At 37.5% G+C, this 27,665-nt stretch overlaps 6 protein-coding genes across 8 annotated transcripts; 1 reads left to right on the top strand and 5 right to left on the bottom strand.

Annotated features, from left to right (window-relative positions):
• Positions 1-837: 837 nt before the first annotated feature.
• Positions 838-9,754, bottom strand: fmt (phosphatase 6 regulatory subunit 1-like protein fmt). The gene is made up of 10 exons (XM_068286760.1): positions 9,123-9,754; positions 8,837-9,036; positions 8,297-8,621; positions 7,921-8,234; positions 7,689-7,827; positions 7,506-7,624; positions 6,876-7,428; positions 6,749-6,813; positions 5,536-6,675; positions 838-5,114 (listed from the first exon to the last, which is right to left on the bottom strand). The coding sequence occupies exons 1-10, from the start codon at positions 9,180-9,182 to the stop codon at positions 4,916-4,918; spliced, it is 3,114 nt and encodes a 1,037-aa protein (XP_068142861.1). The 5' UTR covers positions 9,183-9,754; the 3' UTR covers positions 838-4,915.
• Positions 9,755-11,369: 1,615 nt separating this feature from the next.
• LOC137574764 (E3 ubiquitin-protein ligase SHPRH) lies at positions 11,370-16,236 on the top strand. The gene is given in 10 exon segments (XM_068287173.1): positions 11,370-11,572; positions 11,653-12,590; positions 12,592-13,523; positions 13,587-13,917; positions 13,919-14,143; positions 14,206-14,386; positions 14,451-14,836; positions 14,898-15,013; positions 15,077-15,469; positions 15,538-16,236. Coding segments are annotated over 10 exon segments (3,825 nt in total). The 5' UTR covers positions 11,370-11,418; the 3' UTR covers positions 15,707-16,236.
• On the bottom strand, positions 16,140-19,284 carry LOC137574768 (zinc finger protein 567). Of its 3 annotated transcripts, none has more exons than XM_068287178.1 (3): positions 18,847-19,284; positions 17,628-18,794; positions 16,140-17,563 (listed from the first exon to the last, which is right to left on the bottom strand). In XM_068287178.1, exons 1-3 carry the CDS (start codon positions 19,210-19,212, stop codon positions 16,457-16,459), a joined length of 2,640 nt encoding a protein of 879 aa, XP_068143279.1. In that variant the 5' UTR covers positions 19,213-19,284; the 3' UTR covers positions 16,140-16,456. The 3 variants fall into 3 exon arrangements, with proteins under 3 accessions (XP_068143279.1, XP_068143278.1, XP_068143277.1); XM_068287177.1 differs by having other exon boundaries at positions 17,628-18,797; positions 18,871-19,284; XM_068287176.1 differs by having other exon boundaries at positions 17,628-19,006.
• A 287-nt stretch (positions 19,285-19,571) lies between these two features.
• On the bottom strand, positions 19,572-22,649 carry D19B. Its single transcript, XM_068287174.1, has one exon. The coding sequence runs from the start codon at positions 22,571-22,573 to the stop codon at positions 20,099-20,101; it is 2,475 nt and encodes an 824-aa protein (XP_068143275.1). The 5' UTR covers positions 22,574-22,649; the 3' UTR covers positions 19,572-20,098.
• A 455-nt stretch (positions 22,650-23,104) lies between these two features.
• Positions 23,105-25,630, bottom strand: LOC137574767 (zinc finger protein 85-like). Its single transcript, XM_068287175.1, is given in 3 exon segments — positions 23,105-24,502; positions 24,505-24,986; positions 24,988-25,630. Coding segments are annotated over 3 exon segments (2,352 nt in total). The 5' UTR covers positions 25,557-25,630; the 3' UTR covers positions 23,105-23,201.
• Positions 25,631-25,834: 204 nt separating this feature from the next.
• Positions 25,835-27,292, bottom strand: LOC137574574 (uncharacterized). The gene has a single exon (XM_068286933.1). It carries the CDS (start codon positions 27,256-27,258, stop codon positions 25,897-25,899), a length of 1,362 nt encoding a protein of 453 aa, XP_068143034.1. The 5' UTR covers positions 27,259-27,292; the 3' UTR covers positions 25,835-25,896.
• Between the last annotated feature and the right edge of the window lie 373 nt (positions 27,293-27,665).

The following is a 27,665-nucleotide window of genomic DNA, read 5'->3' as shown; positions in this document are numbered from 1 at the left end:
GCTATCACTTGTTATCCTTAAAGTAAATATTTTTAATTACGTTTTTTTCACTTTATTGCAAATATGTTTTGGTTTTTTTCTCCCAAATTTCGTTTTCGTTCTCTTAACTTTCTCTTGGATATTTGACGATACGTTTTAGCTTGTTCTCAAAAAGTCTGTAGTTGTTTTTTTTTTTTTTTTTTTAGGTTTTTTTTTTTATATATATAAAGTATAGTTCTTTATAATATAGTATGTATGTATATGTATATATAGACACCAATAGTTGAATTATTATTAAGAGTAATATGCAAATTCTGTTTGACAATTGTTAATGGTTTTTCTTTTTTCGTTTTCTTGTTTGTTTTTTTTTTTTCATTTAGTTTTAGGAATACGTTTTGTGTTCATCATCTTGTTCTTTATTTATCGGTTGTATTTCGGTTTTTGTGTATATATCTAAACATAAATTCATACATGAAGCACACTTGGGTTCTGTTTTTCTTTTTTTCTTTCATTTAATTCCCTCTCGCTCTCTCTCTCTCTCTGTCTTTTCTCTATCTCGTTTTGTCACTCACTCATTATCTGTATTTCACCATCTTTCTCTGTCTGTCTGTCTGTCTCTCTCTCTCTGTGTTTGTTGGTTAGTAAGTTTATTTTGTTTAACAAAATATTTTGTAAGTTTGTTAACAATTTGAATATGGTTTACTTATTTCGTTTTTTTATTTTGTTTCATTATTAATTTTTAAAGTTGTATTACAGTTGAATTCATCCTCGTTGTTGTTCCCGCTGGTTGTTAGTTATTTTTTTTTTTTTTTTTTTTTTTGTTTTTTGTTTTTAATTTTAATTTTTTACAAGTAGAGAGATTTTTAAATGATTTTTATTTTGTTGTTGTTGTTGTTGTTTGGGCTTACATTGTTGGAAACCTTTTTCATGGAGTTGTGGGTTAGGGAGCTAGGGAGAAGGAGCTAGGACTTAACTTGGCTTAATTGAAATACTGAACTTGCTTGAACACACACAGACAGAAAAATTTACGTTTTTTTTTGTTTAGACTTAAAAAATACAAACTTTATGTCTCTTTTTTTTGTATTTTTATTATTATTTTATAGGTAATTTTTTTTTTTTTTTTTGTTGTGTTTTGTAATTGCGCCACATAAATTACAACCTTGCTTAATTTCTATATATTATTTTGTAGAGCAAATTTTTTTTCTCGTTTTTTTATTTAAATTTAGTTTAATCTGAAGACTTTTGTTTATTCACAATTGTTGTTAGTTTTTTCTGTTGTTTTTTGTTTTTTTTTGTTTGGACGTTTGGTACATATTTTTGTTTTTGTTTTATTGTTTGTTCTCGTAATGAAACAATTACAATGCTTAAAGCTGCCTACAAGACTTTGTCTACCAATTTATATATATACATATGATCGTATATATATATATATATGTGTTTGTATGTATGTGTGTATATATGTGATACGAAGCATTTATGTATGTATTATTTGTATGTATGTTAGTTGGCCTTAATATTAAAAAGACACACAGTATGTAAAAAGTGTTTACTACTACTTCTATTATTATGATTATTATTTCATATTCATTATTACGAATTTTCGCTCAACACACACAAAAACTCGCTTTATTTAGGTTTAAGGCATATGCACATTTAGGGAAGGACTCGATTTCAGAAAAACAAAATACATACGGAAAACAAACTTCGATACAATCCGAAGCCTATATACATATACATATACATATATAGATTGAAATTAACTTCCTTTCTATGATATCTCCATATTATCCGAAAACAAAAAGATAATCACAAGAGTCACTAATACCAAGTATATCCTAGTTTATTTCAAAATTACTATTGTTTGTAATACATTCAGGACTAAAGGATACCTTTTTGAAACCATTCGGCTTACTTTCCCTATCCACAGCCTAAAAACATTTACTAATCATAGATAACAACTATGGAAACTGATGATGTGTAGGCAAATGACATTCAGGTGTTAAGTTGAATATAGGAACTTAAAAAATAGGCTATAGAAAGTTTGAATACTGGGATCCCATTTCAATTCCTAGCCAAAGACGATTCATACACAGACAGACGGGCAGACATTAGATAGCTAACGATATACTTGTTTAGTAATGCTGATTAGGAGAACAAAGCTTTAGGATAGGATCATTTGGTGGTTTTGTGGTGACGTGTTTGGTTAACGAGGGGCTTAGTAGGAGCAGGGGAAGACAATATATACATATGACGAAGGTTTTATAATTGGCTGGTTCTTGATATGAGTATTTGTTTATAAACTTTAGCTTTAGATTTTTGTTTTTGCATTTTTGTTTTGGGTTTTGTTTTTGTTAGTTGACAAAGCCGTTGTAACTCAATTAATTTTTTTTTTTTTTTAGCAAAAAGATTAAGTTTATCAATCTCTGGATCGTACTTAAAAGTTTAATTCATTAACTTTATTACAAATGTAGTTTTGCGTTTTATTTTTGTTTTTTGTTTTGTATTATTAAATATTACGAATTCAATTGCAGTTAATATTGCTGTTCAAATATTTTTTTTGTTGTTTTTTCTTTTTAATTTTTTTTTTTGTTGCGTTAATTATTTAATTTTTTCTATGATGATTGTTGGGGTGCGTTTTCTTTCGTTTCGTTTTTCTTTTTTAGTGTTATATTTGTATGTGTGTGTGTGTGTTTAAGTGTGATTCAACGTGTGTATGTGTGTGTTTTGTTTTAAATTTTTTGTTGTTGTTGTTTATCAAATACCCTGCAACTTCATTGAATTATCACAGTTTTTCATCAGAGATAGTTAAAACACTTTTTCATTTTATTTTTTCTTTGCGTTTTTTGTAGTCGTTTTTTTCATTATTAATTTTTTTTTTTTTTTAGTTTTTGCAAAAATAAAAGCAAGCTATTTGTGTAATTTTTTTGTCGTGTTTTTTTTTTTTTTTCTTTGTGCAAACAAAACAGTTTTATGTATGTATTAGTATTATTATTATTTTTGTTTGTGAAATCTCAAATGAAACTCCTCGAAAATCGAAATCAACATTTTGCTTTATCTTTTTTTTTTTTGTTTTTTGGTTGATATGCTGATATAGCCCTTGGTATATATAGATACATAATTGGTTGTATGTACTTCTTTTTCAAATATTTATTGAGCAATTTGTTATAAAATAAACATTGGTTTACTTTTTAAGTAATTCTTGATATTTTTTTTTTTGTTTTTGTATTGTTTTTGTTTCTTCTTTATTATAACATAATTTAAAATGTAATTATATTTGGAAGCAAAAGATGGCATATTGGTATATCTCTTTCTATTTTAGGTTATCTTTCTCTTTCATTTTAGGTTTCTTAACGTTTTTTTTTTTTTTTTTCAATACACAAAACATGAAAAATTATTACTGATATAATATTTAAGAAAAAAAAAATGTCTTCTTGGAAAGTCTTCATGAAGCATAATAGTAGAAAACAAAAAGGGTTTGATGTTTGAATGATCAGATATATGCATATATATACATACATATATGTATCTGTATTCGTTTCGTGACAAATGCTTGTTAATTTTCTTCTGTTTTTTTTTCTTCTTCTAGTTTTTGTTTTGGTTTTTGTACTTTCGACATTGAATAATTCTTGTTTCATTTGTTATTATCTTTTTGGTTTAACCGATTTTGTAATGGCATAAAGGTCATGCATATCAACCTTTCATTAATACATGATGCGTACCTCTTTCTTTGTGCTTTCAGCATGTGTGTGTGTGTGTGTAGGTGTGTGTGTGTGAGTGTCGGGCCGTAAGCAGGTTAATGTCTTATAGGAGGGAGGGGAAATGTTCATAATCAGCCAGAACATGAAACATTTTTTATGCAGAGCATTTGACAAACATAAATTAATAAAAAATTAATAGTTTTGAAGGAAACAACAATTTGAAACGCGTAATTTAAACACTTTTGATAGACATTTTTTATGTAGATGAATTTAACAAATTACAAAATGAGAACTAAGTAAAAGTTTTTGTAGATTTGTTTATATTTAAAAGGATTCAATCGGTAATAAAAGTAACTAGACTACTAAAAACCTTTCCCCACTGGGGCACCTGGGCACGGCCCTGTGTGTGTGTGTGTGATGTATGTGTGTGATAGGTTAATAAATACAAGTCTCCAATTAAACAAAAAAAAAAAATAATAATAATAATACAAAATAAACTAAACTTTAAATAATGCTCATTTTTTTTGTGAGTATTCAAAAATGATAAAAAAATAAAATAAAATAAACGGCAAATTATGTGTGAAGAAAGGAAAAAGTACAGTTTTACTTAAACAGTTAAAACATACACACACACATATATATATATATATATATATATATATATATACATGTATATGTAATTGGCAATACGAGCGAGGAGCAGAAGGAATCATTAACAACATTTCAATTTCACTTTTTGTTTCGTTTTGTTTTTTATGCTTTGGGCGGGTTTCGGCCGACAAATTGTTTTCTTGTACTATGCAGCCTATTAAGATATATATATATACGTATATATATATATATATATATATATATATATATATATATAAGTGTATGTACGTATAAGTAATAGTATGTGGTAGGTATATATATTTCATATAAATATGTTCTGCATGATTATGTGTATGTATATAAGAAATGACCAAAGAGCAAATCAAAGGCATTTTTTTTCCATCTCCATCTCCATCAACAACAATTTTGCTTTCTTCTTTTCCGCTTTGCATTTTCTTCGTTTTTTTACAAATTTTCCCAATCCACACACATGCTCTACATACATACAATATTTTCTCACATCTCTTTCTTTTTTTCCTTTTCTATGCAATTTGCAATTAATTGCTTCGAGCTGTGGGTGTGTGTTCTTTTGTTTTTTTTTTTCAGTGTGTGTGTGTGTTTGGGTGTGTGTGCCTGTGTGCATGTGTCTATGTGGTTGTCGTTGCTGCTGCTGGTGTTGGTGCTGGTGGTGATGGTGCAGCTGCTGCAATTTCCACATTGTTCGTATTGGTTGTAACTGCATTTAGCTTCTGCTGTTGCTCCGTTGATGTGATGTTAACGGCTTCTGCTGCCTCATGGGCACCCACCGTGTTGTTGCTGCTGCCGCTATTATCGTTTGTATGATTGCTATAAATAATTTTTAGAGAAAGAGAAGACAAGTGGGATGAGAAGAGTGAATCAAAACTATTTGTGGTAAAAATAGAACGTGTTTCTATTCTAGCTGCAAGCTGCCTGCAAGCATTCGCAATGGAATCCATCTTGAATCTAAACCCATATTGATTACTATCTAATGATAGAAATGATCTGAATCATAATTAGACAGGCTTACACAATAACACATTATTTTGTTACCCTATGCTAATAAAGTTGTAAAATTATGGACTTAAATGAATTGTATTAAGGAATTTTGAACTAGTATTGAACTAATTTATAAATATATATATATGTAACTATGCAACTATAAGTGATAGATATATAAAAAATTACATTTAAGTCAGAACATTCGTCTAAGAATCATTTGAACATTTAAAATATTTAAAATTCTTACAATTCATTTAGTTTGCTGTTTGGTCCATTTGAAATGGGAACGGTTTGCTGCTGTGGCGATATTGTCTGACTGTCGTCTAATTGATGATCTGCACTACCGCCAAGAGGTTTAGTCCACATGCCCTCATCATCTTCGTAATCATCTTCACCGCCGTATAGAAGAACCGATTGCAAGCGTGTGACAAGCGAATTTGCCGCATCCGAGTTCAAAATCTTTTGACTGGAGGCTTTCTCCACATTGGCATTATTATCATATTCGGCTTTCTGATGATGATCATCAATATCTTGGGTAAATTGTTTATCCAAATCATTTAATTCAGTTGATGAAGATTTGTGCTGCTCATCATGATGGGCATCTTGCTCAGTTTGGGTCACATCTGTGCCTGATGCGGCTTGATGGGGTGTTGATGCTACATCGTCCTCAGTTTCCTCAGATGCAGGCGGAGGCGGTGATGTGGTTGGCATACCCAAATCGCTGCCAAATGTGCTAAAGTGAGCATCAAAATCGGCAAAATTATCACCACTATTGAAATCGGTACCCCAATTGGCGGTTCCAGTATTTGATTGGGTTGTCGAAACGCCAGCCATATCAGCAAATTGTACTTCCATATCCCAGGGATCAGCAGCCAGATTATTTAAAGTGATGGAGTTTTTAGTGAACATGCCATGACCGGGACCAAGACCATCACCGCCACCATGCTGCTGTTGATCATCATCGTCGTCATCTTCATCGTCAATGTTGCGGCCGAATTGAAACAAATTCTGATCATTATCCATGGTAAACACAATGTCCTGCAGTGTATTATCCAAATCGCTATAACCCATATTGCTATAGGATAAGGCACCAATATCCCAGGCATTTGTTTCGCTAAGGAAATCTTTGGCTCCACCGGCCGAATACTCATTCTCTTCATGGGGATTACAATTGGCCAGCAATTTCGTTTGTTGCTTAACAGCCAAAGAGAATTCACCAGTTTCTGCATCGATTAGAGATTGCCAAAGCTTCAAATCCGATTCATCCGTCATTTGGGATGCAATCAGTGAGCCGATATGTTCAGATTCTGATATACAAGATGTAACATGACGTAGAATTTTAATTAAATGACCCATATAACCCAAACGTCGTCCCTTTTCAGCCGATCTGTAACAAAAACAGAGAAAGAAATTAGAGTTGCTGATTAGATACGCAATGGATGGATCTGATGATCACTTACTGTGCCTGTTGATTATGTTGCCAATAGTCTAACAATTTCGCCACCAAATTACAGTTGACAATTAGCTAAAAATTTAAAAATTCATTACTTTGAATCAATTCTATCATTTTACGCTGCTGTTTCTTACATGTGTTTGCATCTCTGTGGGTGGAGCACTGGCTTGCTCTTTAGTCTTATCCAGATCATTGAGCGTCGACTCTTCTTCTGTCGCCTCATTTTTCTCATTATTCTCATTCTCAATATGATTCTCAGAGATCTTCTCTTGATCATTATCATTAAGAGAGGCTGCATCCTTTTCTGTTTCGTTATTAGCTGTCGCTGCCTCGGCTTCAATAATCTTGGACTTTTCATTTTCATCATCGAGATTAGCATCAGTATCTGATGCATTGTCCTGATTGACATTTGGCTTTAGGTCTTCTTTACCACCCTCGGCACGCTTTACATCGTTCAGTGCATTCTTCAATTCAACTTCATCGTCTTCATCCGTCTTGAGAAATGCATTAATTAGAAAATCGGCTGTAAAATAATCTGTGCCCTCTGTGGTGGCCGTATTATTGTTTGATAGCTCATTATAGAAAACCAAATGTAATGCTTTCTCCAACTCGCTATGCAAGAAATTATTCCAACAATATTGCTTAAAGTAGTCCAATAAAAGACTAAAATATTCTGTCGAGCATATACTGAAATCGAGAAGGGAGTACAAAAATAAATACATGTATATTTCACCGAATCACCAACATCAAAGTGATCAACTTACGCCTGTTGTATAGTCTCGTGTTTAGTTTCCAAAAGTGCTGTAAATACACGACAGACTTGAAGCCGCGTCTTGCCAAAGGGCGGCGTTAATATAGCCGCTGTAGTCTCCAGTGTGGGTTTCTGTAAGCAATGCGTATACATATTAAGTGACGAGTACAAAATGGATACAAGAGACTATGCTCACCTCGGGCGGGTTCTTGAGCACATGAACAAATTCCTTAAGGCGTGGCGCCATCACATTAATCACAGTCTCCTGCACTTCCTGATGGAATTCACGTTCACGCTTTTGCAGCAAACGTTGCCTATCTGAGTTGGGCTCATCACTGTTAATAAGTAAAATATGAATTTTGCAATATAGAAAACAAGAAACAAAGAGATTTTGTTTGTTTTGTATGTACATATGTGTTCTAACTTACGTGAATGTAATTGGCTTGATAAGCGTAAGTACAACCGATATTCCTGATAAGATCGTGCTCTCTAGAGCATTTGGTTCCAAAATCACATTTAACAAGGCTTCAATTGTCTCAGCTGATTCAATGCATTTTAATATGGGATTTGAGCCATCGAATGCTGGCTCAAATGAATCATTCTCCTGTTCAGTTTGACGCATTAAACGCCCTTGGTTAATAAGATCACAGAAAAAGTCGGCAACATTAGCATGTTTATCGAATTCTAAAGGATTACGCAATATTGCAATCAGTCTATCAACAATTTTATCTTCAGTTAGCCACTAGAAGAAAGATATACAATAATTTAAATAAATGTAATAATAGAAACAAAAGATCGTCTTACTTCATATAGGTTACGTTTGAGTTGACCACCTTCGATGTCCTTCATCATTTGCATTATCAGATCGGGTATAACTGGCGTGTCAAAGTGTTTACAAATGTAATCCAAAAATGTTTTCTGCGATTTAATATACTCGAGGAGTTGTAGGCACATATGTTGATACAGAAACCAATCCTGTTCTGGTTTCTTCATGAAGAGCATGCTAAATGTTTTGCTAAAAAATGATGATAGCAATGGATTTAACGGTGGTTCCTTTTCAAGATATGAATAAAGCAAATTCAATGTGTCCGCATCGGTTAATAGCTTCTCATCTAAGGACGGCAGGCCTCTACAAAATAGATAAAGAAAAGGCAAGAGCCCGAAAAGAGACAATTTTAATATATTTTAAAGATCACGCCTTTAAGGTTTTAAAAAGAAAACCCCTGTTAGAGCTTGTTGGAAAGTCTTAAAATTTCAACGAGCTCTTGGCAAGGGTTAATAATTTGATAATTTAATTTATTTTACAATTAGCACATCGATCGATCGATCCTTTTAATCACTTACAGTGTGAGTATCTCACATGACATATTGGCATAGCGAAAACGCTGCACCATGGGCAAATCCTCTGATGGTTCGGTTGTAATTAACTCGACCAGACGTCTTATGACCTCGGGACGTGTAAAATAGTTGACCAAATTTTTCTTTTGAGTTTTACATTCTTGCAGTATATCCTCCTCATCTAGAAATTCCTCCAGCCGTGAATTCTACAATTATTTATTTACATATATATAAATATGTGTATGTGGGAAGTTGCAGGTGATTTGGAAGGGGGTGGGGGTCAATCACTCACCTCCTTTTCTAGTAGCGCCTCTATATTCGCTGAGGGCGCATAACCCTTGTCCCAGAACATTTTTCGGACGTACGTCTTGGCGGTGACACTTTCAGGCTCTCGTTGGAAATGGGGGGCGGGAGGCGGTGTGTGTGTGTGATGTGTAAGGGGGAACGGGGAATGTTTGTTCTTTTACTTGGCTGTTATTATCCCGTTTTATTGCAATTAATTGTTGTTTTTACTTTGTTTCCTTTTCTTCTTGATTTAGTGTGACTTTTTTATTATTTTATTTGTTTTAAGCAGTTGTAGAAGAGGGGGTGGAATAGTGGGGCGGCAGCAATGAGTTGTCGTGTTGTTGTTGTTGTTGTTGTCAGGGCAGGCGGGCGGGGGAAGTCAATTTCAGTTCAGTTCAGTCAAAGTCAATTCAACACACAACGCAGCAGCAGCAGGTAAGGCGTAAAAGGTTTGTTGTTTGTTTTCGTAGGTGTTTTTGCACAGTTTTTTTATTTTCCTTTACTGCTTTGCACACTTACAAGGCTATCGCTTTCTGGCTGTTGTTGAGTTATACCACAAATTGTTGCACTTTTCTGGTAGGTTTTTTTCAATTGTTTTTTATCAACCACGCTGCAGAATCGATTATCGATTGTAAGTCAAGTCAATCGACTACTGTTTAGTATAAAAAATATAATCGATATCAGCTAAGCGAAAATGTTAGCTCACTGTGAGTTGCCCTAAGCTCGATAGCATTAAGCAACGACGTAACGTAAAACTGATCTATGTTAAATGCAGTTATAATACCGTATGGGTCCCATCCCAATCATTTCAATATTTAATAACTAAACAAAAAAGAATCTGATTTTTGACTGCTTTAAGTTATATTTTGCTTGATGACAAGAATCCCGTACACCTTTATAAATAAAAGATATGCTATTTCGCATGGTATCATCATCAAAATTGCAGTGGACAGATTACTCCTTTAGAACTTGTGCAGTTTTTAGAGCTTCGAATGCATAAAGATCTTAAGTTTTATCTTCGGAAAGTTTATATTTTTTTGGTGGCTCCTCATTGGGGGGCTTTTTAACTGACGGCTCTTTATCTTTGACTGTTGAATCATCATCTTCATCCTCTTTGGTCCAGGCATTGTAAAGCATCAAAATTGCTTCATCTTGCTCAACTTCATCAATCTGTTAAAAAATGATTTATATTTATGAAAGCATCATATTGAGTATTTCTTACCTCATTTTGTTCTGCTAAATTAATATTGTGTTTTATTTTAAAGCGATTTATCCAACCATCCGAACAGTTGAAATTATAAATTTTTAACTCCTTGGCAAAAAAATTGGCCATAGCTTGAAGCTCAAGACCATTTACGGGAACCCCTTGGTTTCGTTTGAGCCTATACCACTGAATAAGAGATTCGTCGATTTCGTCGTCCATTTTGGCTCTCCCTCGTTTCGGTTTCGCGACATTTGAATTGAAAAGATGAACTATTTTATTTTTGTTCTTCTTGATGGTAGATATTGTTGAATGGCTTATACCAAATTCCCTAGAGAGAGATGCATTTGAATCGCCCGACTCCAAACGCTGGATTAACATGATCTTTTTTTCAATCGAAAACCTTTTTTCTTTTTAAGCCCGACATCTTGTGTAAGTGTTAGTTTAATCTTAAAAAGCAAGAATTCTTATGCTTATGAATGCGGTAATTAATTCCGCACTAAGCGGGATATTAGATTTTCAATTGCGGAATAATAATTGTAGCTTTTGATACCTATTTCAATCTTTGAATTCTTAGGGAATGTCCTCTTTACGCAGAAGTTCCTTTAGACAGGGTTTTCTTTAACTATATTTATGCGAACTACAAGAGTTTTGGTTTAAGTTAATTTAGTTCCTGCTCACAATATTGACGTTTCCTTTTTTTCAACTATTCGTTTTGATTACCGATAATGAGCCGTGATTATCGATCAAAATCTGACAGCTCATGTTAACTCAAAATGCTTTACTAACAGCAAATGTATAAGATAGAACATGTAAATACATCGCTCGGTGTGACGTCATGAATGTAATTTTATGAATTTAAATCAAAAAACTTATGTAGTAGGATATAACTCTATAACTTATAATTCTCTATTTATCAGTATTTAAAAAAGGTAAACTATGTACAAAATAAAAAAAGTGAAATAAACATTTGCATTTATTTTAATACAAACATAGTTGTAAATTTTGACTTTGCGCAATCTTTTTTGTTTGTACCCTTGGATCAAAGTGAGTAAATGTCATAGTTTTGTTGTGAAGTTCAAAATATGAACAAACAGAGATTATGGCAAACTGGATTGTTTTATGCGAAATAGCCAGTATTTGTGGTCCAGATGAACCAGAAGACTTCGCAGTTTTTACCTATAGAAAGAAGCGATATCGTTTGACGGAAGTTTTGGTTAAACACGCCGAATCAATAAAGCATTGCCTCCAGAAATGTATGTAAATAATTGCCGCGTCCAAATTATACATATGTATATCTATTCCGCTTTCATGTTCCCACACTCATTTTGACCAGGTGAAGAAAGTCGACCACGAAAAATTAATTTTAAAGCATCTGCCAGTGGACAAGAGTTGCTTCTAATACATTTACAAACTGCCAATCAATCTCGCCAGGTGGATTTGGAAATCGCTGATGAAATACTACCTATAATCTTTTTAGAGTATATACCTAGCTTAGAATTTGAGGTCGCCAAGCAAGAGCACCTGCATCAAAGACCTTTAAAGACTTATGTGACAGCCAAACTGTATGACGCCCTCTATGAGAGGCATCTCCAGGCCAGGCAATCCAATGAAGGGAAATTGCTCAAAATTCCTTCTTCGTTTCAATCGAAGTTAAGAAAGTATCAAGAGAGGACAGTTCTTTGGATGGTGGAAAGGGAGCAATTGAACTATGAAATACCCGCCAATGTTCGACTGCTCCAAGCTATTGATGGGAATCATCGAGTCCTAAAGCACAATCATTGTTTGGAGTTTTATCCATACGATGGAGAATTACCACGCATCCGTTTACCGCCCGGTGGCATATTGGCGGATGAAATGGGCCTTGGTAAGACGGTGGAATTTCTGGCAATGGTTTTGCTAAACCCACGAGATGAGACCACATTTGATAATAGATATTGGGTAGATATGTTCGAACGTTTAGACGATGAAGTGCCAGTAAAACGTAGAAAATATCGAGATGCAGATACATTATGCATCTGCACTAGAAAACGAGAGAAAAAAGTTCAGTGCAGTAATTGTTGTTTATGGCAGCATACAAAATGCATGAACATTGCCAATAATAATGACATTCACTCGAATCACATTTGCCCCAGTTGTTGGTCCAAATTCACTTCTTCAGGGTCGCCAAATTTGATAGAATCGAAAACCACATTTATTGTATCTCCCACTGCCATAAAAATGCAATGGTATCATGAGATACAGAAGCACATATCCCCAAGCCTAAGGATTCTTTTTGTACAACGGCCTACATTCCGGCTCATGGATAAGCCCTTTGGAATTATCTTCCTACGATGTGGTTCTCAGCGATTATGGCGTATTGCGACAGGAGATTTATCATACGACAGAATATAAAAGCGATCGCCAACTGCGTCATAGTCAACGTTATATGAGACCATCGTCGCCGCTTCTTATGGTCAATTGGTGGCGCGTTTGTCTCGATGAGGCTCAAATGGTTGAATCCTCAACATCCCAAGCAGCTGAAATGGTACGCAAATTGCCGGCCCATAATCGTTGGGCTGTCACTGGAACCATTGATGATTTGCCACCTCTAATGGAGTTCGTTGGCTCAATGGTTGCCTGCGGCCCACTAGATGCTTGGCAAACAGTGGATAAAGCATTTCAATTGAATCACAATCCCGGACCACTTTTAGATTTGCTGCAACATATTCTCTGGCGGACTTGTAAATCGAAAGTTGAACATGAATTGGGTATACCACCGCAAACAGAGATTGTTCATCGCCTAGAATTGAGTAATGTAGAATCATTGTATTATCGTGAAGAGCACTCCAAGTGCCAGGATGAATTTTTCTCAGTTTTATCCAAACAGGAGCGCTACAATGTGATCAACAATAGCTCCTGCTTGGCAACCATTTCGTCACAACTCTTAAGAAACATATTGAAGCCATTTCTTCGTATCCGTCAGACATGTTCCGTACCGGTGCGTAGCACCAATGTATCCTCAACGGATTATCTAAATCCCCATGACTTACTAATGCATTTAAAATCGAACAATGAAACCGAATGCAAGGCTGAACTAAGAACTTGGGCCTCCTCTTACAATGGATTGGCTGCCATATATTTTATAAGAAAGGATTACTCACAGGCAATAAGTCATTATAAACTGCTGTTGAAATTGGCACAGGATTATCAGCAAAAAAATATATCGTAAGATAAAGTGATTAGGTTTAAATTAAATATCGATTTTCTCAAGTTTCATTTAATTTTTAGAGTGGACAGTGTTCTCCAAATTCATGCCATATATAATCTACTGCAGGCAAGTGATTTGGCCAAGCCTCCGATTAAATTATCTACCGAATCATATGACCAAATGCAAGTACAATTAAAAAAACTGGAATGGAAATATCTGGAAGATAATACAAAAGTTCTACGTAATGCCTGCCAAGCATATGAGAACAAATTTCAAGAATTGAGAGAATTAGAAACAGAATTTGATAGTACCATTGTCCAAGTTTTTTCAACTCTGGTTAGTCAATCAGCCAGTTCGTTTGATGCGATTCGTTACAAAATCCACGATGAGTTCCTCCGACGGAACTTAAGTCGTGAAAAAAATGGAGAATGTTAGCTCTGTGTCGGGTTTAATTTTTATAATTGATATTTGGTATAAACGTTTGAAGAAATTGAAGCGTAATTTAGAAAAGGAATTTGATTATTTGAAAAATGTAACCAATCAGGCCTGCGATGCGGTACAAGAAGGAGCTGCTGTTGGCCAAGAGGTGGTAAATTTTATACATATCGTGTCCGACTGCCATTTGGCAGATATTTTGGTAAGTCATCCTTAATTCCCCATGTAATTCCTAATATTATTCCTATTATTTCTGCATTGTAGGATACCAAACCTTCAGATCGATCCGAAGAAACGCAAAAGAAGCGTCGTAATTGTCGTCTTTGTATAATCCGAGATACTCTTAATAAATTTGAGTGTTTGATCTTTGACAAGGAGCTGGATCTAGAGGCAGCCGTAACTGATGGCCTAGAAAAGCCCAGTGTGGAAATCAGTATAATTAAAAGTGCGTCTAATCATTAATCTCAATGTTATTCAGTTATTTATATATATATATTTTCTACTTCTAGTTATATTTGCATTTCTTAAAACGAAACCATCATTTGTCGAACTTCAATCGGAATGTCAAAACAAATTGGATACCCTAACATGCTTACAAAGTTTGGTTAAAACGCAAATTAAATATTGGATTGAAGTGGAATATATTGTTAAGGCCTTCGATGAATTGGAAATGTCGAAAATGCGAATATTGCTTACCACTGATCCGGAAGAGCAATCGAATTATCGCCTCTTGGAGTGCCAATTGGATGAACAAATGGAATTCAATGATATGAATATGAGAGAGGCTCAAATGAATTTCACACGTCTCATAGGAAGATTAAAATATTTAAATCACTTGAAAGAGGATAACAGCGATAAATTGTGTCCAATATGTCAGACGCAGGATGATGAGAGGGTAAATAATGATGAGTAGACAATTGTGAAGAAATAATTAAATTAAATATATAATTTTGCAGTATGTGATGATGGTTTGTGGCCACTTTGTGTGCCAACACTGTTTGGATAACATGCGCAAGAAGTCGTCACGGGAAGCGGTTACTAAATGTCCATTATGCCGTCAGGATTCACCACAGTATGCATTTTATATATATGTAGATGGAATTATATTATATATTTAATTCCTATCTTGTTACAGACTCTACTATTCAGTGCGTCCAGGTCAACGGAATTCGATAATTGGTGATTACTCCAAAAAAATAACCCATATAGTCGAATTGATATTGAAAATAAAGAATAATGACGATCAGGAGAAAGTTCTGATTTTCTCCCAATGGCAAGCCATATTACTGCAAATAGCCAAAGCCCTATCCGACAATGGCATTGTCTATCGCAGCAAATGTCATAATCAGGATATTGTTGATTTTAAAGATCCAAATTTGAAAATCACCTGCCTCCTTATGCCTCTATCCCGTGGCTCAAAGGGACTTAATTTGATTGAGGCCACTCATGTCTTTCTGGTGGAGCCCATTTTAAATCCCAGCGACGAGCGTCAGGCAATCGGACGTATTCATCGTTTTGGTCAAAGCAAGTGGGTATTAAATTTAAAATTTTTCCTAAACATTTATCACTAACGATTCCCCAATTATATTCCTATAGACCCACCACAGTTCATCGTTTCATTGTAAATGACACAATTGAGGAGAACATTTTATCGCTCATTACATCGGATGATGATAGAAAAACTTTGTCCACACACTGGGATCTTGAGAATATGACTTTGCACGGCTTAAAGAAATTGTTCATACTAAAAAATCAATCATTTTAAAAACACATTCTAATATAGTACATAGTTGAAATCAGGTAAATCATTTGAATTCCAGAGTATTCATATACATTAATTTTTTTTTTAAGTTATAAAAGGTTGAATACCTTTTGTAAATAGTAACTTTTAAAAGACTAATATTGCTGCTATATGCACAACTATATGTATTCGTACTTTGGGCTTGATTAAGAATTAGAAAAAATAATTAAAATTACTTTTTATTAAAGTAAATCAGCAGGAGTAAATGTTTTTGTTTACGGTTTATCGAATTGCCAGATCCAAATTACTTAGATCTCTGGTTTTATAAAAGAAAATCCAATTGACAAAAATCAAGCTTCGATATCGGAATAATCAGGACTTCTACCTCATGCCCGTCCGTAGAATAAATAGCTTTAAATAAAAGTTTTTTTTTTTTTTTTTGATATTTCAAGCAAAATTTGGGTAACAAATCAATTTTATTTTAATAAATGTTGTTCAGTATCAGACTATATATGATATAGCTAGTTCTGAAAAGATCTATATATGTATTTGAACATCAGCGCATAAGTTTTTTTTGTAAAATCCAAATCCATCACTTTAATTCAAACTGGTTGTCATAAATGGAATCGAATCAAATACCGATAACCATTAAAAATGTATATATACACATATGTAAATCTAGTTTCTTGTGTTCTGACCCTGTCCAAAAATATGTCCTATCTATCTAACATAATTATTGGTAAACGCGTTAAACGCATCTTTTCTCCGTCTCCCTCACACATGATCAATTTTGAGAACATCCAAATTGGTGCCATCGGCATGAGCCTTCTGAGCATAGTAGCCATCGTAGGAGCTTTGAGCCTTATCGATTTCCTGCTGCTCTTCCAACTTCTGCAACTGCTCAAAGGCAGCCGCTTGAATTTTGATGCGTTCCTCATCGGCCCGTCGCCGGACTTCGTTCTCCTCGTTCTGTTGGGCCTGAAGTTCAGCGGTGGCAGCTGCCCGCCCTGCGGCAGCCTCTTGATACTCATCATAGGAATGCAATTGTTTGTCAATGGACTCCAATTTATGTAAAGTGGATAATTGCTCCTTGGCTGCTTCGGCGATCTCTTTACGTTTGGCATCCGCCTTGCGTTTGGCCTCACGTTTGGAGCGCTCTTGCTCCTCCAATTCCTCGCGAGCGGCATAAAACTTGGACGAGATGACGGGCGGGCGATTCTCATGGGTGCGCTGATGCCGTTTTAGGGCGGTCTCCTGGCGGAAATGTGTGCCGCAGGTTTTACACTCAAAAGGCTTTTCGCCCGTATGGATCCATTCGTGATGTCGGAGTGTCTGCGCCTTGGCGAATCTTCGTGGGCAAAAGCGACACGCGAAATCTTTGACCTTCTCGTGTATGATTTTGTAATGACGTTTCATGTTACCAATATTATTGAAGCCTTGACCACAGCCAGGACAAATGTGTTTGCCCTCTTTTTTTGTAAAGTTCGTTGTCTGGGGTGACCACGATGGCACTGAGACTGAGGAAATGGGATTAACCGCTGTGCCCGCCAACTGAGAGATGTCCACACGCTGGACACGACGCGGATCTTTCGGTATGGTGGCCACAGATTCAGCACAAACTTTAAGCAACTCATCGGCAGCATTCTGGGACATTAGTTTTTCACCTACGCCGGGTTCGGCTATGGTCACAGCGATACTTCCCGTGGGATTTGGTAGACCAATGTTTACCTGATCCAGTTGCTGTTGATCCGCTTGACCTGATGTTTCACCCATCTCCACTTGACGCTGACGATACGTTTCTATGGCACGAAGTACGCGCTTCTCATGCGTCTTCAAATGCTTCGTTAGACTCTTTGGATAAAGGAACTTCTTGCCACAAACCTGCAAAAAAAAAAAAAATTTTGACATTGCGAGTGGGGATAACCTTTTGAAAAGTGGTTCTTACCTTGCACTCGCATCGTTTCTCTCCCGTGTGGGTCATCTCGTGGATTTTACAGGCATGAGACTTGCCAAAAGTCTTGCCACAATACTGACAGGCATAATTCTTAATCTTCTCATGGACAATCTTGATGTGATTGGCCAGGCTCTGTTTGTTGTGCGAAGCATGTTCGCATATATGGCACTTGAATTTCTTCTCCTGGGTATGGGTTAGGATATGGGTATTCCACTCTTGACGTGTCGTCTTGCCCACACCACAATAGGGACACACATAGTTCTTGATTCCGGCATGACGCATTAAATGATCCTTGAGGGCAGAATTGATAACGAATCGCTTGCCACAAATATTGCAGGGGAAGGGTAATTCCTTGCCATCATGCTTATACATATGCTTCTTCAGGGCCATGGGACAACGAAAGACCTTTTCGCATTCCGAGCACGGGTAATCCCTTGGCGGAGCTGCCGCTTTCGAAATGTTGTGGACCTTCTTCATGTGAAAGGTGAGCAATCGGACACGAGGGAAGGTTTTGCCACATCCCTCGACCGAACATGTATGTACCTCTGATAGCTCTGTGTGAGCATGATCTATGTGGAGACGTAGGCCGCCGGCTGTGGTAAATCCTTTGCGACACGTCTCCACCTTACATTGGAAGGGTAGTAGATCATTGTGATGCTTCATGTGCTCCTCATACCGAATGGCTTTCTTGAACTTCTGATGGCAAATATGGCAATCGATGATACGATGCAGATGACGTTCATCGGCTGGTATCCTCTTGCGTTTAGCCTTTGATTTGGAGCCACCTTCATTACCACCATCATCGTCATCATCCTCTTCTGCATCATCATAATAAAAATCTTCCCCAGAGCCTGAGAGGAACTCTTTTTCTTTTTTGACTCTTTTCGACCGTTTCTTTTTCATTCGCAAACGTTGAGCTAGAGGCAAGTCATCATCGTCACCAGCATCGCTACTTAATTGAGGTTCAAAGTCCGCATCATGATCATCGTTATCATCATCCTCTTCAAAGTCATCCTCATCTGCATCATCATCCTCTTCTTGTTTCTCCACATCTTCCACTTCCTTATCGACATTCTCAAGCATTTTGAAGACATCTTCTTCGTTCTCAATCAATTCCATTTTGTGATTGAGTAAAGGATCAAAATTAAGGCGATCATCCTCCTCACCAGCAGTGGCAGCCCCCCCCACCACCACCACCACCACCAGCCACAAGTGGTGGTTCATCTGCCGGCACATCAGTATGGCTGGTGGTCATCACATTCATCAAATCGAATGTTGCAGAGGAGGAACTGCTGCTAAACATATTCTGGCTTAACATCATTTGGAATTTCTGCACCGAATCGACGCACAATTTCTGAAACTGATGCATATCATCCAATTTGGTGTGGCAGGTGCAGCATATATTGCGGGGGAATCCATCCTGCTGCTCCACCGACAGCGATGTGCACACACACAGCTTCTTGGCCAGCCCGGGTATTAGGAATAGATCGAAAACGGGACCATTTTGCAAATGATTCAAACAGATGCGGCACACCGAGTGAATGGAGTACGATGATAACGCACTCCCCTCATTCATTTTGGCTTGATATGTTCGAGATTTCTCCAATTCCAAGCTATACGCATCAGAGAATTAGAACCGATTACAAAAAAAAAACCAAATCAACAACAACAAATATTTGTCCCCCGTATATGCGGATAGTGTAACCCAGTATTAATGGATAATGTGTTTTTATCCGAATACTATTATTTTGCTACCATAATTTTTATCCGACTCCCCACTATTTATTATCCCTGCAAGGCGCCAAAAATTCAAATTGACTTTTTCTTTATCTCTGATTACCAACATCGAACAATAACCGAAAGTATCGCACTGTGGTTTAAGACAAGGCAACAACCTATTAGAAATCTAGAGAAAAGAACGCAGTCTTAAACAAGTTTATATGTGTATATGTATTTTAATTGTTAATCATGTAAAGATTAAATGTAAAATAGTGTAATTATAAAATAATAAAGGTTATATTATATATAAAATTGCTAATTGTTTAACCCCATTTTTTTTTTGAAAATAAATTTAAAATACATATGTATCAAAGTAGCGACCAAAAAAAAAAAAAAAAAAGTGTATACATTATTCCTTCGGTTCTTTCAAAAAATAAAAAAGAATGTGAGAAAAGGTTTTTAACAAAATACGAAAAATATCATTTACAATCGACAAATTGTGAGGGTAAGGGGAAACAAATTGGGTTAAACGTATTACCATATACAATTTTAGGATATATATGTATATATATATATGCTATGTGGGGGGATTGGGGTGGGGGGGAAAATCATCAGACACCTTCCCGCCATTTTAAAATGTAGTTAAAATTACTTAATAAATCTAAACTAAATAGCATATAGCTGCACATTACTCGTAGATATCCCAACAAATCGTCTAGCTTTAATTCCAATTTTCCATCCTCTTACACGTGATCAAACTTAAGGGAATCCAAAGTCGAGGAGCCCTCCTCGGCGTTCTTTTGGGCATAGAACCCATCGTAGGTATTTTGTTGCTTTTGCAGTTTATTTAGCTGCTCGAAGGCAGCCTCTTGGATCTTCTTTAGCTCAATTTCAGCCTTGCGTTTAGCCTCATTCTCTTCGATTTGGAATGCCAACAGCTCAGCTGTGGCAGCAGCTCGCTCTGCAGCCGGATCCTGATATTGCTCAAAGTTCTTCGGCTGCTGACGTTTCGTTGGCTGATGATCCGATTTGGGTGCACCTTCTTTGCTTGATTTACTTGGAGGTTTTGGTGGCTTATCGTGTACCTTCATGTGCGTTTTGAGAACTTGTTCCTGACGGAAATGTTTGCCACAGATCTTGCATTCGTAGGGCTTCTCACCGGTATGGATGTATTCGTGATGTCGCAAATATTGTTTCTTGGCAAATCGTTTGGGACAGAAGCGACAACAGAAATCCTTAACCTTCTGATGGACAACTTTGTAATGGAGTTTCATATTGCTGACGTGGTTGAAACCTTTGCCACAATCGGGACAAATGTGCTGGCCCTCCTTCTTGGTGAAACTGACCTGAGGCGACCATGACGGAAGATTCACCGATGGTATGGGATTGACTACAGTGCCAGCCAATTGCGAGATATCCACTCGCTCGACGCGTCCCGAATTATTGGATTTGTGTTTGGGCACAGTTTGAGAAGTGGTAGGGGCAGCAGGTGCTGCGAAATTCGATGCTGCCGTCGCATCGGCAGAGGTGGAGGCCTGATTCTGTGTCTGATCGGGTATATTAACGGGATTTGTTTGTGTTCGGGGCAAATCACGTTTCTCGTGCGTCTTTAAATGCTTGGTAAGACCTTTCTCAAAGAGAAATACCTTGCCACAGATCTTGCATTCGCATGTCTTTTCCCCAGTGTGACTGCGCTCATGTATCTTGCAGGCATGCGATTTGCCAAAGGTTTTGCCACAATACTGGCAAGCGAAATCCTTTCGCTTCTCGTGCACCACCTTCACGTGATTGGCCAGAGCCTGTTTGTTGTGCGATGTGTGTTCGCATTGCCTGCAAGCGTACTTCTTCTCCTTGGTATGAGTCAGGATGTGCTTATTCCATTCCTGGCGAGTGGTCTTACCCACTCCGCAATAGGGACAGACGTGGTTCTTGATGCCAGCGTGGCGGAGCAAGTGATCTCGCAGAACACTATTGATGGGGAATCGCTTGCCACAGATTTCACAGGCGAATGGCAGCTCCTCGCCGGTGTGCTTGTACATGTGCTTCTTGAGTGCTGTCGGGCAACGGAATACCTTTTCGCATTCAGTGCAGGGGAAGTCCCGCTGGGGAGTATTGATTTTGTGGACACGTTTCATATGGAAATTGAGCAAAACAGGGCGGGCAAAGCTTTTGTTGCATCCCTCAACGGTACATGGATGCATTTCCGATGTCTCCGTATGGGCGTGCTCTACGTGAACTCTAAGACCGTTGGCTGTGGTGAATCCCTTGCGGCATGACTCGACCGTACACTGGAAAGGTAAGAGATCATTATGATGCTTCATGTGCTCCTCATAGCGAATGGCCTTTTTGAACTTTTGATGGCAAATGTGGCAATCGATGAGACGATGCAAATGCCTCTCATCGGCTGGTATCCGTTTGCGTTTGCCCTTCGATTTGGAATCACTGTCACCATCCTCATCATCATCGGAGTCAAATGAAGAACTGCTTAGTTCATCCTCATCCTCATCGGCGGCATCCTTTTTGGCCTTTTTAGTTTGTTGCTGCTTTTTCTTTTTCTGTTGCTGCTGTTTGGTCACCTTTTTGGCCTTACGGGTTTGAGCTGGTCGAGTCCGCTGAGACAAGGGTACATCATCATCGCTGCTATTTAATTGAAAATCTGCATCTCTATCATTATCATTGCCGCTTTCCATTGAGTAGTCTTCGTCATCATTGAATTTGTCCATACGATCATCATCGTCGTCATCATCATCATCCAGTGGCTTCTCTACCTCCTCCACTTCCTTATCCACAGTTTCGAGCATTTTGAACACATCCTCTTCATTTTCAATGATTTCAATTTTGGAATTCAACAAGGGATCAAAATTAATATGATCATCATCCTCCTGCGCTGGCATATCCTGAGCCGCCACACTGGGGTCCAGCACATCGAAGCTGGTCTGGAATGCATTGTTGTCCAACATCTCTTTGAATTTTTGAACCGAATCGACGCACAATTTCTGAAACTGATGCATATCATCCAATTTGGTGTGGCAGGTGCAGCATATATTGCGGGGGAATCCATCCTGCTGCTCCACCGACAGCGATGTGCACACACACAGCTTCTTGGCCAGTCCGGGTATTAGGAATAGATCGAAAACGGGACCATTTTGCAAATGATTCAAACAGATGCGGCACACCGAGTGAATGGAGTACGACGATAACGCACTTCCCTCATTCATTTTCGGTTTTGTTGGAATTCAGATGCAGTGGCAAATGCAGATTTTCAACAATCTTCTCTTTTTTTCCTCTTCTTGATACTAATAAAACTATACTATGAAATAAAGGTCTAAATATCGAGCAAAGGTCTCAATATCGAGCAACTATCGAAAAATCGAGCAAAGGTTTAGGTATCGAGCAGCTGAAGGAAGATTGAGCAGAGGTCGAAAAATCGAGCCAAGGTACTAAAAAGAATTTGAAAATTTTGTTTGATTTAAAAACAAATGTATACTATGGCTCCATGATTGGATTTATTGCTAAACAATATAAAATTTGGAAAAATTTTGAAAAAGAAATCTAATTAGTTTCCATTTTGCAACACATTTGTAGTTATTTTAATTTTAATACTTTAAATACAAAGTTTCAATTAAAGTCTTGATTCCTTTTTTTTTTTTTATTAATTTAATTTCGACTTTTTGAATAGATGAAATTTAATCAAGATGTCTGAAAACATTTAAAGATATTTAAATAATTAATTCTTAATTTCAAATACATAAGTTAATTAAACGAGAAAGTAAATTTAATTTAACCATTAAAATACCCGCCGTACTAAGATCTAATTACAAAACTACTATTTAAAGGAAGCCCAGTTCACACATGATCCAATTTGAGGGCATCTACTGTAGTTCGTTCCTCGACAGACTTTTGGGCATACAAACTGCTGTAGGTATTCGCCGGGGCTTGTAGTGATTCCAGTTTGCTTAGCTGCTCCAATGCTGCCTCATGAATCTTGCGTTGCTCCAACTCTGCCTTGCGCTTGGTTTCGTTCTCCTCGATTTGATAGGCCAAAAGCTCGGCCGAGGCTGCGGCTCGCTCAGCAGCTGGATCTTGGAATTGTTCAAATGGTGGTTGGCGTTTATTTGGTGGATTCTCAGATTTCGGCTTGTTGCTCTTTGGTTTAGCCGGCTGTTTGGGTGGTTTTGGTGGCTTGTTATGGACTCTCATATGGATCTTCAGCACACATTCTTGACGGAAACGATTGCCACAAACCTTACACTCATAGGGTCTTTCACCAGTGTGAATATATTCGTGCTCGCGGAGATAATGCTTCTTAGCAAAGCGCTTGGGACAGAAGCGGCAACAGAAATCTTTGACTTTTAGATGGACCACTTTGTAATGGAGTTTCATGTTGCCAATGTGATTGAAACCCTTGCCGCAATCGGGACAAATGTGTTGGCCTTCCTTCTTACTAAATGGGTCGCCACTTTGTGCTGGAGACCATGACGGTAGAGAGACAGAGGTTATGGGATTAATAGCTGTGCCAGCCAATTGGGATATGTCTACCCGCTCAACGCGTCCCGAATTGTTGGCTTTCTTCTTGGGTTCAGGTTGGGTTGCTGGTGTGGTTTCATCGCTAGCAGCACCTGACGGCTGCTGCTTGGGTAATTCGCGTTTTTCATGGGTTTTCAAATGCTTGGTAAGGCTCTTCTCCAGCAAAAAGATCTTGCCGCAAATCTTACATTCGCTAGTCTTTTCACCCGTGTGACTACGCTCATGAACTTTACAGGAAAAGGATTTGCCAAAGGTTTTGCCACAATATTGGCAAGCAAAATCTTTGCGTTTCAAGTGCACAACCTTGACATGATTGCCAAGAGCTTGCTTGTTGGTGGAAGCATGATCGCAGAGTTTGCATTGGAATTTCTTTTCTTTGGTATGGGTTAGAATGTGATTGTTCCACTCCTGGCGTGTGGTTTTGCCCACCCCGCAATAGGGGCACACATGATTCTTGATTCCAGCATGGCGTAGTAAATGATCTCGAAGAGCACTATTAATGGGGAATCGCTTGCCACAGATTTCACAAGCAAATGGCAATTCCCTTCCCGTATGCTTATACATATGCTTCTTAAGAGCAGTCTGACATCGAAAAACTTTTTCGCAATCCGAACAGGGAATTCCCGTGGGGGTAATTGCAATTTATGCGTTCGCTTCAGATGAACATTGAGAAGGGATAGACGAGCAAAAGTTCGGTTGCATCCCTCCACAGTACATCGATGCATTTTGGATTCTTCGGTGTGGGCATGCTCTATGTGAACTTTAAGACCATTGGCTGTGGTGAAGCCCTTGAGACAAGATTCTACTGTACATTGATAGGGTAAGAGATCGTTATGATGCTTCATGTGCTCCTCGTAACAGGAGGCCTTCTTGAATTTCTGATGACAAATATGGCAATCGATTAGACGATGCATATGACGCTCAGCGGCTGGAATCCTCTTGCGTTTGGGCTTATCTTTAGCAGTAACTTTGTTTGAATCGGTTTCACTGGAAGATGCATTGTCAACCCCCTCCTCTTCTTCCTCGCCTTTCTCTGCGGGCTTCTTGCATTTGTTTTGTTTTTTTGTTGCCTTTTTTGGCATTTTACTATCTTTTTTTGCTTCGCTTTGATCTTTGCGCTAATGGAAGGTCATCTTCGCTGCTATCAGGATCATCATCATCATCATCATTATGATAATCATTGCCACTATCCGCCGCAAAGTCATCATCCTGAACGTCATCTTCATCGGCAAATGCATCAAATTCCTCCTTGTCTTCTGGGTCTTTGTCTACCTTTTCAAGCATTTTAATAACCTCCTCCTCATTGTCCATGGTCTCCACTTTCGAATGTAGCAAGGGATCAAAATTGATGTCCTCCTCCGCATCGTCAGGTGGGACATCCAAAACAGGACCTCCAATTGAAAATGCCTGGCTAGCGACCATATCCTGGAACTTCTGTACCGAATCGACGCACATTTTCTGAAACTCATTCAAATCGTTTAGCTTGGTAAAGCAATTGATGCAGAGATTCTTCGGGAAACCATCCTGTGACTCCACCGACAATGAAGTGCAGATACACAGCTTCTTGGCCAATCCTGGGATAAGAAACAGATCGTAAGCCATGACGTTCTCCAAGGTGGTCAGGCAAGTGCGACAGACGCTGTGTATGGAGTATTCGCCACGTCTCAGATCCATTCTAAATATGTTTTAATTGCAAAAATTTGATCAGTTTTATTTTTGTCAAGAAAAACGAAAGTTACTAATTTCGATATCAATAGCGATACTCCGATTAACGATAACGATTAAAATACTCGATGGCCTGGCGTTATACAACACTGGCACATGTTTTCACACACTTAAAATATTAATAACGTATTTTTTAAAATTTTGTATTTTAAATTTGCCATAGGCAAAAGGACATAGCTTCTTTCTCTTCTTAATATATGTGTTCAGTAATGAAACAAATATGTAAATTTTCAAATGCTTCATAAGTTTAAGTTTTATTTTCATATATAAATATATAGATATAGTTTATCTATGCTGTATCACTGCAATTCTCCACTTTCCAAGTGCACTCATTACGATATCTTTGATAGTCGGTTCCATTTCTGGTATACACATGATGCTCAATACCATCCCAATGTGAGGGATCACCGCCACATAGAACGGAAGTACGATTGGAAGAATCATATAGAACCACACCATCGTTTTCAAAGACCACATGCCACCAATAAATATTGCTTTTGCTATAGACGTTCTTAAAAATGACATCGCGCCGTATGGACAAAGAAGTTGTACTAGAATTCTGGGCTACAGCGGTTATTGGGACTGATTCCATTACAATATAACGATTGTTCCAAAATGCATTGAAAAAGGCGAATTGCAAACCGGCTGAATTATTTTGATCACTTCGCTGTATGCTATATGCTGCCCTCTTGGGATCACTGGCATTACTACTACAGATCAAATAGGTTTTCGGACATTCATAAATATATGAATTTGGTTGCGTCACATTCCGTAGACATATCTTTTGAGAGCTATAGAAAATGCGCTCATCTTCCGAAATATGTTGATAGAGCTCCTGACGCAAGGATATTCCGACATTTGTCTCGAAATTCGTTTCTTCCAGCAATTGCCGAATATTATACTGTATACATTTCTTGGCATTTGTTGCACTTGCTATCTCTGGCCTCTTAAACAATTGCAAATTGGCCAAAGTCAATTGAGTTAGATTTGCTGTAAAATTACCCAAACGCTGAGCCACACTTTCCGGTGATTCTAATGCCAAAACGATATCGTAGAGCAGATCAAAGATATCACGTAGATAATCCAATTTACTAAATGTCAAACGTTGTAGCAAGGAATCAACTAAAGGAAAATTCGCCGTACGACTGGACGTATGAAAAGGAGCCGCCAATAATTGTGCACTACGCTCAATAAATGCCCAATAGACAGTATCAAGTAAATTCGATGGCACATCCTTATGATCCTTTAGTTGGGTGTAAAAATCTAAAATTCTTAAAGGATTATAGATTTGTTTAGTTTGCTGCAATTCTTGCCACAATGCCTCATAGATGGCTAGCTTTAGTTCGTCAGTTTTGGCCCGATTAGTTAAGGACAAAATCAATTGGCCACGTTGCCAATCGCCAGCCACCTCGGAACGTATTATGGACTCCAGATCGTTAGTTGGCAGTGAATCATCAGCTGTTGTTGCTGCTCCTGCTGCTGGACTTTTTCTACCCACAGACGTTTCAATATGCATTAGGACATCCAATGCTGGTGCCGTGCCATTAAATATGGCCAACAGTCGACTATCCCTGATGATGTTGTGCAACCAGGCTCCTTGTGGAGCCAGGAGTACGAGAAGTGTCACTAGAAGATTCATCGAACCCTGCATGGTTCTTTCTTCAACTTCAACTCTGATTACTGCCCAGATGGCTGGCCTTTTTATAGATAAAATTGTAAAAGCGGTTTCTATTTGTAGTTAATTGGCTGTTTATTTAGATATTAAGATTGTTTTCACGGCTGCCGATTATCAGAAAAGAGATATGTGTAATTATGACTATAAAACGTCGGAACAGCTCACCCAATTACAAAAGTAAACATAAAAAATCTGGCACATATACCCTATATAAGCAAATCCCCAACAGATGGAGCCACCTCTTCCTCGATAGATGGCTAAAAACAGAAACGTTTTTAAATGTTTTTTAGGGTCAACAACAAAAAGTTCAGTTAACATTTTCAGTATTTCTGGACAAAAATGAAGAGTACTAAGAGTACTCTTTGGAAATGGAACAACTGTCT

Source organism: Drosophila tropicalis, unplaced genomic scaffold (genome assembly GCF_018151085.1).
Source record: "Drosophila tropicalis isolate 14030-0801.00 unplaced genomic scaffold, ASM1815108v1 contig_463, whole genome shotgun sequence".
Lineage (NCBI taxonomy): Eukaryota > Metazoa > Arthropoda > Insecta > Diptera > Drosophilidae > Drosophila > Drosophila tropicalis.
Note: the sequence above shows the minus strand (reverse complement) of the source record. Positions and strands in the feature narration are given on the sequence as shown.

Excerpts from the sequence above, each read along its gene's own strand:
- D19B (XM_068287174.1), bottom strand. The coding sequence starts at position 22,573 with ATGAATGAGGGAAGTGCGTTATCGTCGTACTCCATTCACTCGGTGTGC.
- LOC137574768 (XM_068287178.1), bottom strand. The coding sequence starts at position 19,212 with ATGAATGAGGGGAGTGCGTTATCATCGTACTCCATTCACTCGGTGTGC. Across the intron at positions 18,795-18,846 it reads CGGCAGATGAACCACCACTT|GATGATCGCCTTAATTTTGA; the intron begins GTGGCTGGTGGT and ends GCTGGTGAGGAG. Across the intron at positions 17,564-17,627 it reads AGAAACGATGCGAGTGCAAG|GTTTGTGGCAAGAAGTTCCT; the intron begins GTAAGAACCACT and ends TTTTTTTTGCAG.
- fmt (XM_068286760.1), bottom strand. The coding sequence starts at position 9,182 with ATGTTCTGGGACAAGGGTTATGCGCCCTCAGCGAATATAGAGGCGCTA. Across the intron at positions 8,622-8,836 it reads TCATGTGAGATACTCACACT|AGGCCTGCCGTCCTTAGATG; the intron begins GTAAGTGATTAA and ends TCTATTTTGTAG. Across the intron at positions 6,814-6,875 it reads CCACAGAGATGCAAACACAT|CTAATTGTCAACTGTAATTT; the intron begins GTAAGAAACAGC and ends TTAAATTTTTAG.
- LOC137574574 (XM_068286933.1), bottom strand. The coding sequence starts at position 27,258 with ATGCAGGGTTCGATGAATCTTCTAGTGACACTTCTCGTACTCCTGGCT.